The 13,461-nt window shown below is 44.4% G+C and overlaps 1 protein-coding gene across 1 annotated transcript in view; it reads left to right on the top strand.

Moving 5' to 3' along the window:
- nup214 (nucleoporin 214) overlaps positions 1-13,461 on the top strand; it is a 150,896-nt gene that overhangs the window by 123,308 nt on the left and 14,127 nt on the right. The window contains exon 35 of the mRNA XM_076284946.1: positions 8,255-8,285. Coding sequence (XP_076141061.1) covers positions 8,255-8,285 — 31 coding nt within the window. The remainder of the gene's footprint in view (positions 1-8,254; positions 8,286-13,461) is intronic.

Consider the following 13,461-nt stretch of genomic DNA (forward strand, 5'->3'; position numbering starts at 1 on the left):
TTAACAGTGTATTATGAGAGCTGTATCCATTGACATCTAATCACACAGACGCAGAACTACCACTGCACACACAAACAATATATACACACTCTCACAAATGTACCTAATACACACGCACAGAACTAGTTCCTACACACACACACTCTCACAAATGTACCTAATACACACGCACAGAACTAGTTCCTACACACACACACTCTCACAAATGTACCTAATACACACGCACAGAACTAGTTGGTACATACATGCAGTGCCAATGCACATACACCCAGAGAACCCTCATACACGCATACAATACAATCGCATACATATGAACAAACAAACACTCATGACCACTTCCACAGAGACTCTGTAAATACAGACACCCACTTCTAATACAAAGAGTTGTGGGAGCACATACAGTCAAGCCTTCTTTATGCGCACACACACACACACACACACCAGAGTTTCTGCTAGAAAAAAATCGTGCCGGTCAAAGTGACCGGCAGAGGTTTCGTTTTCCGGACATTTTGATGATATGCCGGTCAAATATCCTATTATCCCTTCTTAATTAGTCAAATTGAGGAAAACTGGAGACAGGCTATGTAGCTTAAAGAATGACATAATCAGGCTGTAGGCCAGGGGTATTCAATTAATCTTCAGCTAGGTCCAGTTACGGAAAATTTCCTCAAGCAAAGGTCCGGAGCATCATAATGTTTAACGTGCGTGTTTAGGGTATGTATTTATGTATGTATGTATGTATGTATGTATACACACACACACACACACACACACACACACACACACATACATACATACATACATACATACAGACAGTGTATATATATATATATATATATATATATATATATATATATATATATATATATATATATTAGGATGGATGGAGCCTAGTTGTAGGCCTAGGCCTAATGTTTAATGTGAAATAAAATAAGTATCCTAAAAGGCAACATTCGAAATGAGGGGAAATGAGGCAAGATAAGAGTAATTGGGGAGAAAAACTGAGTAGCCTTGGCTATTTTTAAGATCTTAACGTGAACTTAAAATAAAATTTGAGCTGAGACAAGGATGGATATTCCACAGCTGGTTCCTTGAACCCATTAATCAGCCAGTTTAATTTAATTTAATTATTTTTTTTTATGTTGACCCGAAATCCTGGAAACCCAGGAACATCACGTTGTTGGGCAGTGAATAGGCTTAACTAGATTGTGGTGGATCAATCATATTGCCTTCTTAAATCGTAAAATATTCTGTGGTCTCAGTTCACTGTTGAATGGGCCTAGCCTTCCCTATGCTTGCTCAAAATATATGCTTTGTCTAGTAGAGGTGCTTCAAATTGGCACTTTTAAAAATCGCCTGTCTCAGAATATGTAGAAGAGGTCCAGGGCAATTCCGCGCAAAACTGTCACATATTTAGTTGGCGTTACGGACGTGACAGTTTTGCTTGGTATTGCCCCTGTATCGTTATATAAAGCTCTGTTCTCGCTGTCTAGCTTTCTCCTCTTTGAGCAATCGATGATTTGAAAATAACTTACTTATCGTTAACTTAGATATCCATCTGATTGTTTCTCGTTCCGTCTCCTGTCCTCGCTCGTTTCAGGCTATCAGTCTTGCCCCTAGTAGGCTACTTTACTCACTGACTCGACTTTATCAGACTTCACAGATTTCACTGGCTGAGTAGCAAGCGAAATGATGGTTCCTGAAGCTCCTGAAGTAAATGCTGTTATCCTAACCAACAAAACATTTAGCGCAGCTTTGAAATCTTACGTGAAAATTTAAATTAAGCTATTATGGTCTGGGTCCGGATAGGATCACGTCAGGGTCCGGACTCGGACCGCGGTCCGCCATTTGGTGATCCCTGCTGTAGGCTATAGAATTGTTGTTGCTGCTACCCACGTTATCTCCAGTGGTGACTGTTTAACTTACACAGATGCGCACACACAAGAATGAGCGCTCACACCACTACCCTCTAAATGCTATGCCTCTTTATTTGATAACAATAAATTAAGACATGTTTCCTATTTTGGGAAATATTTAGTTTCTTTTTCTTTCGGCCGCGGTTCAATGATGCCGTTTAATTGTGCCAGAAATGATCCGCGGACCAGTAATCGCCTCGTCGAGGAGACCCTAACCCTGCAGATCATAGACAGAGAACGCATAGGCCTACTGTGACACTTTGCATGTCCAGTGTACACAGAGAATGACAGTGTCTTGGAGCGGCCGCACCCCCAACTCCACTTCCAATGTCACTGATTCCGACAGATACGCCCGACACTTCTGCTTTTTATCTGGTGGTGGTGGAGTTGACCGGACATCTGAGGCTTCAGATGTTACCAATTTATCATCATCCATCGCGTCTGGCCTCTGAAAAAACTTTTACGGCTAGTCTGCCTGGGCCTGGCCATATTTGAACCGCCTCACTCATTTGTTAGTTGTTTAACATGGACGTTTTAAGCGTGCGCTTCCTATTTGAAATGCAGCATAGGCTATGCGTGTTGTTTAGCTTATAAGACGTATAATATAGTCTTACATATTAAGGTTTATTCTCAAATTCAGATTGCGTTAGGGGACGGGATTATTAGCCAATTTCAATCGGACAATTTGACCGGAGAGATTTAATTTTGTCGGACATTTCATTTTTTTTTCGGCCAATGTCCGGTAATTACCGGACAACGGAAACCCTGACACACACACACACACACACACACACACACACACACACACACACACACACACACACACACACACACACACACACACACACACACCTCAGTATTCAGGGTTCAGCCACAAACCCACTGAAGCATCCGTGTCTGTCCTCTGTCCTGGAAAGGAGGGTGTTGAGCATCACACACACACACATACACACACACACAGGGGTGTATTCAGCAGTGCAGTCTTTGGCACACCTCCATCATGGTAATGAATGCTGCCTGTTGCCCGTCTGAATGGAGAGCAGCCTCGTGTTTTTTTAATTCTGAAACGCAGAGAAATGAAAGCAGACTGGATCCTGGAGAGAAGGGCCGTCTGTGCTCCATAGCATGTGCCAGAGCATCGGAGGTGTTTGAGCCAGACTGCAACTCAGACTGAGCAGGCTGCGCTCACTAGATGACTGGATGTCTGTGCTGCGCTCACTAGATGACTGTGCTGCGCTCACTAGATGACTGGATGTCTGTGCTGCGCTCACTAGATGACTGTGCTGCGCTCACTAGATGACTGTGCTGCGCTCACTAGATTACTGGATGTCTGTGCTGCGCTCACTAGATGACTGTGCTGCGCTCACTAGATGACTGGATGTCTGTGCTGCGCTCACTAGATGACTGTGCTGCGCTCACTAGATGACTGTGCTGCGCTCACTAGATGTCTGTGCTGCGCTTACTAGATGACTATGGATGTCTGTGCTGCGCTCACTAGATGTCTGTGCTGCGCTCACTAGATGACTGGATGTCTGTGCTGCGCTCACTAGATGACTGGATTTCTGTGCTGCACTCACTAGAGGATTGTGGATGTCTGTGCTGCGCTCACTAGATGACTGTGGATGTCTGTGCTGTGCTCACTAGAGGATTGTGGATGTCTGTGCTGCGCTCACTAGATGACTGTGGATGTCTGTGCTGTGCTCACTAGATGACTAGATGTCTGTGCTGCGCTCACTAGATGACTGGGGATGTCTGTGCTGCACTCACTAGACTGGGGATTTCTGTGCTGCGCTCACTAGATGACTGGGGATGTCTGTGCTGCGCTTACTAGATGACTAGATGTCTGTGCTGTGCTCACTAGAGGACTGGGGATGTCTGTGTTGCGCTCACTAGATGACTGGGGATGTCTGTGCTGCGCTCACTAGATGACTGGGGATGTCTGTGCTGTGCTCACTAGATGACTGTGGATGTCTGTGCTGTGCTCACTAGATAACTAGATGTCTGTGCTGCGCTCACTAGATGACTGGGGATGTCTGTGCCAATGGAGAAACAGGTGTCTCTGATTGCCGGCAAGTGTTGCACATAGACAGTAAAGGTGTTGCCCCCAGCAAAATGGCGGCCACGTTTACGTATGTCACCTAATCGGACTCGACGGACAAAGCGGTATATAGCTTTCTAATGATGATGGATCGATCTATGATGGATAAGTCTGTATTGGTTGGTCTGTTATGATGACTAGGACAGTGACTAGGAAGTTTGTGTCGGAGGCTGTGGTTGGTTGACCTTAGAAGAATGTGATGGGCTGTTCAGTAAGGACGTAGCGATTTGATTGGCTGTTCTGTTGGGACAGAGGAACATGATTGGATGTGTGGAGGTTGAAATCCCAGCAGCGGTTTCTCTTATTAACCCACATTCTTTAGCCACCGGCCAAACCATACCCACATGCCCACATTAAAGCTGCCTGGCCCACTTACACACACACTACCCCCTCCCCAACACACACACATACACACACTGCTGCTCTGCTCTGTGAGTGGGTGTGGATGTGTGTGTGTGTGTGTAAAGGAGGGGGGGGGTAGTGTGTGTGTGTGTGTGTGTGTGTGTGTGTATATGTAAAGGTGGGGGAGGGGGGTATGTGCGTATCATATATATCTTTCTGGCTGACTGGTTCTTTTTGCCCTGTTCTGTCTTTCTCTCTCTCCTCTCTCTCTCACTTGTTCTCTCTCTCTTTCCTCTCTTTCCTTCTCTCGCTCTCCTGTTCTCTCTGTTGTTCCTTCTCTCTCTCCTCTCTCTCTCACTTGTTCTCTCTCTCTATGCCCCCCCCCTTACTGTGCTTTATAAATTCTCTGCTTTTTTTCAGTGTTACATGCATCTCTCTCCCTCTTTCTCTCTCTCCTCTCTCTGTGTTACATGCATCTCTCTCCTCTCTCTCTCTATAGTTCCTTCTCTCTCCTCTCTCAGTGTTACATGCATCTCTCTCTATAGTTCCTTCTCTCTCTCCTCTCTCTCTCTATAGTTCCTTCTCTCTCTCCTCTCTCTCCTCTCTCTCTATAGTTCCTTCTCTCTCTCCTCTCTCAGTGTTACATGCATCTCTCTCTCCTCTCTCTCTATAGTTCCTTCTCTCTCTCCTCTCTCTCCTCTCTCTCTATAGTTCCTTCTCTCTCTCCTCTCTCTCAGTGTTACATGCATCTCTCTATAGTTCCTTGTCTCTCTCCTCTCTCTCCTCTCTCTCTATAGTTCCTTCTCTCTCTCCTCTCTCTCTCTATAGTTCCTTCTCTCTCTCCTCTCTCTCTCTATAGTTCCTTCTCTCTCCTCTCTCTGTGTTACATGCATCTCTCTCTATAGTTCCTTCTCTCTCTCCTCTCTCTCTCTATAGTTCCTTCTCTCTCCTCTCTCTCAGTGTTACATGCATCTCTCTCCTCTCTCTCCTCTCTCTCTCTATAGTTCCTTCTCTCTCTCCTCTCTCTCCTCTCTCTCTCTATAGTTCCTTCTCTCTCTCCTCTCTCTCTCTATAGTTCCTTCTCTCTCTCTCCTCTCTCTCTCTATAGTTCCTTCTCTCTCCTCTCTCTCAGTGTTACATGCATCTCTCTCTATAGTTCCTTCTCTCTCTCCTCTCTCTCCTCTCTCTCTCTATAGTTCCTTCTCTCTCTCTCCTCTCTCTCTATATAGTTCCTTCTCTCTCCTCTCTCTCAGTGTTACATGCATCTCTCTCCTCTCTCTCCTCTCTCTCTCTATAGTTCCTTCTCTCTCTCTCCTCTCTCTCTCTATAGTTCCTTCTCTCTCTCCTCTCTCTCTCTATAGTTCCTTCTCTCTCTCCTCTCTCTCCTCTCTCTCTCTATAGTTCCTTCTCTCTCTCCTCTCTCTCTCTATAGTTCCTTCTCTCTCTCCTCTCTCTCCTCTCTCTCTCTATAGTTCCTTCTCTCTCTCCTCTCTCTCTCTATAGTTCCTTCTCTCTCCTCTCTCTCAGTGTTACATGCATCTCTCTCCTCTCTCTCCTCTCTCTCTCTATAGTTCCTTCTCTCTCTCCTCTCTCTCCTCTCTCTCTCTATAGTTCCTTCTCTCTCTCCTCTCTCTCTCTATAGTTCCTTCTCTCTCTCCTCTCTCTCCTCTCTCTCTCTATAGTTCCTTCTCTCTCTCCTCTCTCTCTCTATAGTTCCTTCTCTCTCTCCTCTCTCTCTCTATAGTTCCTTGTCTCTCTCCTCTCTCTCCTCTCTCTCTCTATAGTTCCTTCTCTCTCTCTCCTCTCTCTCTCTATAGTTCCTTCTCTCTCTCTCCTCTCTCTCTCTATAGTTCCTTCTCTCTCTCCTCTCTCTCTCTATAGTTCCTTCTCTCTCTCTCCTCTCTCTCTCTAGTTCCTTCTCTCTCTCCTCTCTCTCCTCTCTCTCTCTATAGTTCCTTCTCTCTCTCCTCTCTCTCTCTATAGTTCCTTCTCTCTCTCCTCTCTCTCTATAGTTCCTTCTCTCTCTCTCCTCTCTCTCTCTATAGTTCCTTCTCTCTCTCCTCTCTCTCTCTATAGTTCCTTCTCTCTCTCCTCTCTCTCTCTCTATAGTTCCTTCTCTCTCTCTCCTCTCTCTCTCTATAGTTCCTTCTCTCTCTCCTCTCTCTCTCTATAGTTCCTTCTCTCTCTTCTCTCTCTCCTCTCTCTCTCTATAGTTCCTTCTCTCTCTCCTCTCTCTCCTCTCTCTCTCTATAGTTCCTTCTCTCTCTCCTCTCTCTCTCTATAGTTCCTTCTCTCTCTTCTCTCTCTCCTCTCTCTCTCTATAGTTCCTTCTCTCTCTTCTCTCTCTCCTCTCTCTCTCTATAGTTCCTTCTCTCTCTCCTCTCTCTCTCTATAGTTCCTTCTCTCTCTCCTCTCTCTCCTCTCTCTCTCTATAGTTCCTTCTCTCTCTTCTCTCTCTCCTCTCTCTCTCTATAGTTCCTTCTCTCTCTCCTCTCTCTCTCTATAGTTCCTTCTCTCTCTCCTCTCTCTCTCTATAGTTCCTTCTCTCTCTCCTCTCTCTCCTCTCTCTCTCTATAGTTCCTTCTCTCTCTCCTCTCTCTCCTCTCTCTCTCTATAGTTCCTTCTCTCTCTCTCCTCTCTCTCTCTATAGTTCCTTCTCTCTCTCTCCTCTCTCTCTCTATAGTTCCTTCTCTCTCTCCTCTCTCTCTCTATAGTTCCTTCTCTCTCTCCTCTCTCTCTCTATAGTTCCTTCTCTCTCTCTCCTCTCTCTCTCTATAGTTCCTTCTCTCTCTTCTCTCTCTCCTCTCTCTCTCTATAGTTCCTTCTCTCTCTCCTCTCTCTCCTCTCTCTCTCTATAGTTCCTTCTCTCTCTCCTCTCTCTCTCTATAGTTCCTTCTCTCTCTTCTCTCTCTCCTCTCTCTCTCTATAGTTCCTTCTCTCTCTTCTCTCTCTCCTCTCTCTCTCTATAGTTCCTTCTCTCTCTCCTCTCTCTCTCTATAGTTCCTTCTCTCTCTCCTCTCTCTCCTCTCTCTCTCTATAGTTCCTTCTCTCTCTTCTCTCTCTCCTCTCTCTCTCTATAGTTCCTTCTCTCTCTCCTCTCTCTCTCTATAGTTCCTTCTCTCTCTCCTCTCTCTCTCTATAGTTCCTTCTCTCTCTCCTCTCTCTCCTCTCTCTCTCTATAGTTCCTTCTCTCTCTCCTCTCTCTCCTCTCTCTCTCTATAGTTCCTTCTCTCTCTCTCCTCTCTCTCTCTATAGTTCCTTCTCTCTCTCTCCTCTCTCTCTCTATAGTTCCTTCTCTCTCTCCTCTCTCTCTCTCTATAGTTCCTTCTCTCTCTCCTCTCTCTCTCTATAGTTCCTTCTCTCTCTCCTCTCTCTCTCTCTATAGTTCCTTCTCTCTCTCCTCTCTCTCTCTATAGTTCCTTCTCTCTCTCCTCTCTCTCTCTATAGTTCCTTCTCTCTCTTCTCTCTCTCCTCTCTCTCTCTATAGTTCTTTCTCTCTCTCCCGAGTGACGTGTCTGCCTTTGCCTCTCTTTCTCAGACAGTCTCTTTTATTCTTTCTTTTTCTTTCTTTTTCTTTATCTCTCTCTTTCTCTCTCTTTATCTCTCTTCTGACACACACACACACGCACACACGCACACAGTGTCCCTTGCTCGGGGTGATGTTGCTGTGGGTGTCGGTGGGTGTTAAGTCATGGTGAACCCCTAGCATGGGGCATGCTGGTTCTTTTCTCCAGCTTGTTCTAATTAATAACAGCATGCTGTAAGTGGCACGTGCCCAAAGCCCTGCTCCAGGCCCCAGTACAGCCAGTACAGCGCAGTAGCCAATAGTAATGTGCTGCTGTTTGGATGGGATGCAGCCATTTCAGCTACCTCATGTAGCTTTTTCTGTGTCTTTCAGGTTTTACGGGGGGTTTTGGAAGCACCAATCAGTAAGTATGTTTTTTTGTGTGAGTGTTTGTCAGTCTGTTATCTGTAAAGTGTTATTTGTCTCATACCTGCTGTGATATAGTCTTTTGTGACTAGCTGTGTGTGTGTGTGTGTGGGCGGGCGTGGGCGTGTGGGGGCGTGGATGTGTGTGTGTTTTGTTAGTGATGGCCCTTTTTGACCTTGGCTCTGTAGACATTCTCTAGATCCAGTGTAAGCACATCACAGAGGACTACACCATTATCCTCTCCATGCTTCCTATTTGTCTACCCTCTCTATGTCCTCCTCTCTCCTCTCCCCCTCTCCTCTTCTCCTCTCCTCCTCTTCTTCTCTCCTCTCCTCTCCTTCTCTCCCTCTCCCCCTCTCCTCTCTTCTCCCCCTCTCCTCTCTTCTCCCCCTCTCCTCTCTTCTCCTCCTCTCCTCCTCCGTACCCCTCACTGTCTACCCTTCTCTCCTGCTCTATTGCCTGATTTCTTTTCTCTGTCTTGTCACATGCCCAGCCCCCTCCTCTCTCACACACACACATGCATACACACACACACACACATGCATACACACACACGCACACGCACACGCACACACACAGACGCAGACGCACACACACATACACACGCACACACACGCACACACACATGCACACACACACACACACACACACACATGCATGCACACACACACACACACTCACACACACGCACACATGCACACAGCTTCGCTGTGCTCCCTGAGGGTGCATTGTGCTGGAATGTATTTGAGTGCTCAGAAAGATGTGCATGCTAAAGCATCAGAGGAGCTCTCCATCTCTCTCCATCCACCTTTTCATCTATATATCTCTCATCTCTCTTTCTCTCTATTCTCTCTCTCCATCCATCTTTTCATCTATATATCTCTCATCTTACTTTCTCTCTCGCTCTCTATTCTCTCTCTCCATCCATCTTTTCATCTATATATCTCACATCTGTCTCTTTATCTCTCTCTTTTACTCTGTCTGCCTTTACCATCCCTCTCTCCCTTTCTCTGCCTCTATTCAATCTCTCCCTCTGTCTTTTATTCTATCTCTCTCTCTCTTTATTCTCTTTCTCCCTTAATCTCTACACACACACACACACCTATATAGTATACACTCACACCTATATAACTCACACCTATATAGTATACACTCACACCTATATAACTCACACCTATATAGTATACACTCACACCTGTATAACTCACACCTATATAGTATACACTAACACCTATATAACTCACACCTATATAGTGTAAACTCACACCTATATAGTATACACTCACACCTATATAACTCACACCTATATAGTATACACTCACACCTATCACACCTATATAGTATACACTCACACCTATATAACTCACACCTGTATAGTATCCTCACACCTATATAGTGTAAACTATATGTTGAACTCCAAACACACACACTTACACAAACACACACACGCACACACACCAGTGTATCCTCCATGCTTCATGCTGCCTCTCTGTAGATGCTTTATGCCTCTTGAGGATTATGGTGGTGATCTGGCCCAACATGGGAGTGAGAGTCATCACACTCCACCTCATGTGTGCCATCACACTCCACCTCATGTGTGGCATCACACTCCACCTCATGTGTGGCATCACACTCCACCTCATGTGTGGCATCACACTCCACCTCATGTGTGGCATCACACTCCACCTCATGTGTGGCATCACACTCCACCTCATGTGTGGCATCACACTCCACCTCATGTGTGGCATCACACTCCACCTCATGTGTGGCATCACACTCCACCTCATGTGTGGCATCACACTCCACCTCATGTGTGGCATCACACTCCACCTCATGTGTGTCGTGAACATTACGACAGGTGCTTGCACACTGCCCCAACAAACACCAACAAACTCCAACAAACTACAACAGTTGGGTCAGTGTGTGTGTTGGATGGAGTCGTTCAAATTGTACATAATATTCTAAAGCCAGTCTTTTCAGTTATTGTCTGGACACTTTTATTCAGATTCCAATGGAAATAATAGCTCAAGAGGAATAAAAATGAAGCATATAAGCACCTTTATCGGAATAGAATTTTAAGAACTTGAGAGCACCTGATCAGAACAGAACATACTATACTCCATGTAAACAAATGGTACAAATGTTTCATTCAGAATGGCTTAATCGGAATGACAAAAAGCTGTCCATGTAAACCCACCTACTGTTATTAGTGGGATCCTGAACATTTGAAAGACTGCAATCAACCTCTGCCAACTTTAGAATGTTGGGGATTGTTGTGTATGTCAGGGTAACTTTAGAATGTTGGGGTTTGTTGGACATTGTCTGGGCCACTATAGAATGTTGGCCATTGTCTGAGCAACTTTAGAATGATGGGGTTTGTTGTGCATTGTCTGGGTAACTTTAGAATGTTGGGGTTTGTTAGACATTTTGTCTGGGCAACTTTAGAATGATGTAGTTGTAGTAGTGTGCGCATCCCCACTAGGGCTGGGACAACGCGTCAACGTAATCGATGACGTCGACGCAAAAAATACGTCGACGCAAAATATGAGCGTCGATTCATCAAGCATAACGTGTGCTGCTAAATATTTTTAATTTTACACCTTCAGTGTTTTCCATACGTTGACTAATCTGTGGCTGGGCACCACGAAATCAAAACCGGCCACCACACATTGATGTTCTATGTTGTAGGCCTGCTATTTAAATTAAAGATAAAATAAAATAATTTAATTGAGCTGCACCTTTTACTCACACAGCCTTTCCTCGCCCCGCCCGCTCTCTCTCGTAACGAGCCCGCTGCTCCTCCTCTGCATGTGCATTTAACAAAATATTCACGATTGTTGAAGGATTGTTGTTGCCACATAGAAGCACTGCATAGAACACAGTGGGCTAAATTGCTATTAAATCCGCTTAGCATTGTGACCATGCTGCGCAAATTTGTTCAAAACCACTGCATTAAAGTTAAAGTAAACTCTGCTAAGGTCTTATCACAACATAGTAGCCTACATTGAGGAGACTAAACGAAGTTAAGTTACAGTGTGCAATCAAGCAGTTGCCCTATCTCAAAGCTAACATTAGAATACTGTTTGGATGTCAAGTTTAGCATGCTTACTTGCAGCTGCTTGTATTACTCATGCAGGGCTCATTTTATTGACTCTGTTTGCAAAATCCCGATGGAAATGGAAAAGTGTTTTCCAAGACTCAAAAGTGCTTGTCCAAAGGAGAAGTACGAACTGTTATTTGAACAAACTACGTTATGAATTGCATCCACACATCAGCAGCCTTTTAACTGTGTTAATGTTAATTGCAAGGATTCCCACACGAACGTCTTAAAATGACAGGCACTCAATTAGACATACACTAGCCTAATGAACTTTATTGAATGCTACCTCTGACTAAGAATGCATTACTTTGCACTTGTACTTGCACTTCAGTCTTTTATTTTGGAATCTTAAGAGCAATAAACATATATTGCAATGTTAAAGAACATTCAGATATGTAAATAAACATGTATAAGTTGCTATTAGTGAATTAATGGGGAGATGATCGATAATCGAATCGAAATCGAATCGGACTGAAAAAATGAATCGTTAGATTAATCGATGCATCGAAAAAATAATCGCTAGATTAATCGTTTAAAAAATAATCGTTTATCCCAGCCCTAATCCCCACCTGACATTCAAAAACTATATTGCAATCGCAATAACTGTCCGAAACATTGCAATTATATATTTTCCACAAATTATGCAGCCCTACTCTGACCTCTAAACCTGCAGCAGTCCTGGTGTGTCCACTGTACTCGTATAGAGCTATTGGTTACGGAAAATGAAGCAAAGCTATGCCACAGAATAGTCCAGCCTTTCTCAAACTTCTTTGACCTGAGGCCCGGTCATGGCAGACTTTTGGGTCATAGAGCCCACCTACACGCATGCATTGAATGAACGCTCATACCACATTGTATGTGTTTATGTATGATGACACCAAATTAGCAAGTATGTATGATGACACCAAATTAGCAAGTATTTCCTCCTGATTGCAGAAGCATTTTTTTTCTGTTGGTCCGTGGTTCCTTGATCAATTGCACAATTGTGCAAAGCAATTTCAAATGAAAATATAGCTGCAAGCAGCAATGTGGGGGCCAAGCAGTTGAGCAGGAGTTGTCATGGCAACCCAATGTTGTTACATTATACACACACACAATTAACCCCCTGTCCCATACACACACATATACACAGATAAACCTCCTCTCCCACACACCCCAATAACCCCCCACACATATGCATACCTCAAACATCACCAAATCTATTGTGTGTCTTCAGGTTGTAGTCACGAGTCCACATATCAAGTTTGGTGTCGATACAAGAAAGTGTTGATAATTATAGCGCCCCTAGTGGTCAAAGCCCACTAAATATGTTGTGCTTCTTCAGGATGTGTTCCCGAGTCCATGTACCAAGTTTGGTGTTGATACGAGAAAGTTTTTCTAATTATAGCACCCCTAGTGGTCAAAGGTCACTAAATTTATTGTCCTTATTCAGGATGTGGTCCCGAGTCCAGGTACCAAGTTTGGTGTCGATAGGAGAAAGTGGTGCAAATTATAGCACCCCTAGTGGTCAAACGTCGCTAAAATTATTGTATGTCCTCAGGATGTGGTCCCAAGTCAATAAGCCAAGTTTGATTTCGATACATGAAAGCATTGCTGAAATATGAGCCCACTTCCTGTGATTATAGCGCCACATAGTGGTCAAAATTTACCACATTTCTTGAGCGTCCTCCTGATTGGGTCCTGGGCCCATATACCTAGTTTGGTTTTGATACGTGAAAGCCTTGGTGAGATCACTTCACTTCCTGTTTGCCAAACTTGATTGGTCGTGACGGGCGACGGGTTTTGAATATGGTTCTAAAAAGTAATGCATTTGTGAGTCATGGTCTGAAGATCATCTGCGTCAAGTTTCGTGAAAATCGGACAAACTTTGTGACCTTTGATGCCTTTTAAGTGTTTTTGATGAAATACAATATGGCGGAAGATCCAACATGGCGGAAATTGACGTCATGGGGTGCGTTGAGTTCGGCCTCATCCAAGACTTCCAAAGATATTGCGATATTCAAAATCGGGCATACGGTTCAAAAGTTAATTGCATGGATGCAAGGTCAACTTTGACCCATTGGTGGCGCTAGAC

Source organism: Alosa pseudoharengus, unplaced genomic scaffold (assembly GCF_046254945.1).
Source record: "Alosa pseudoharengus isolate Yale_2024_CS ecotype anadromous, Long Island Sound unplaced genomic scaffold, YU_APseudo_1.1 YU_APseudo_1.1_scf_14, whole genome shotgun sequence".
Taxonomy (NCBI): Eukaryota; Metazoa; Chordata; class Actinopteri; order Clupeiformes; family Clupeidae; genus Alosa; species Alosa pseudoharengus.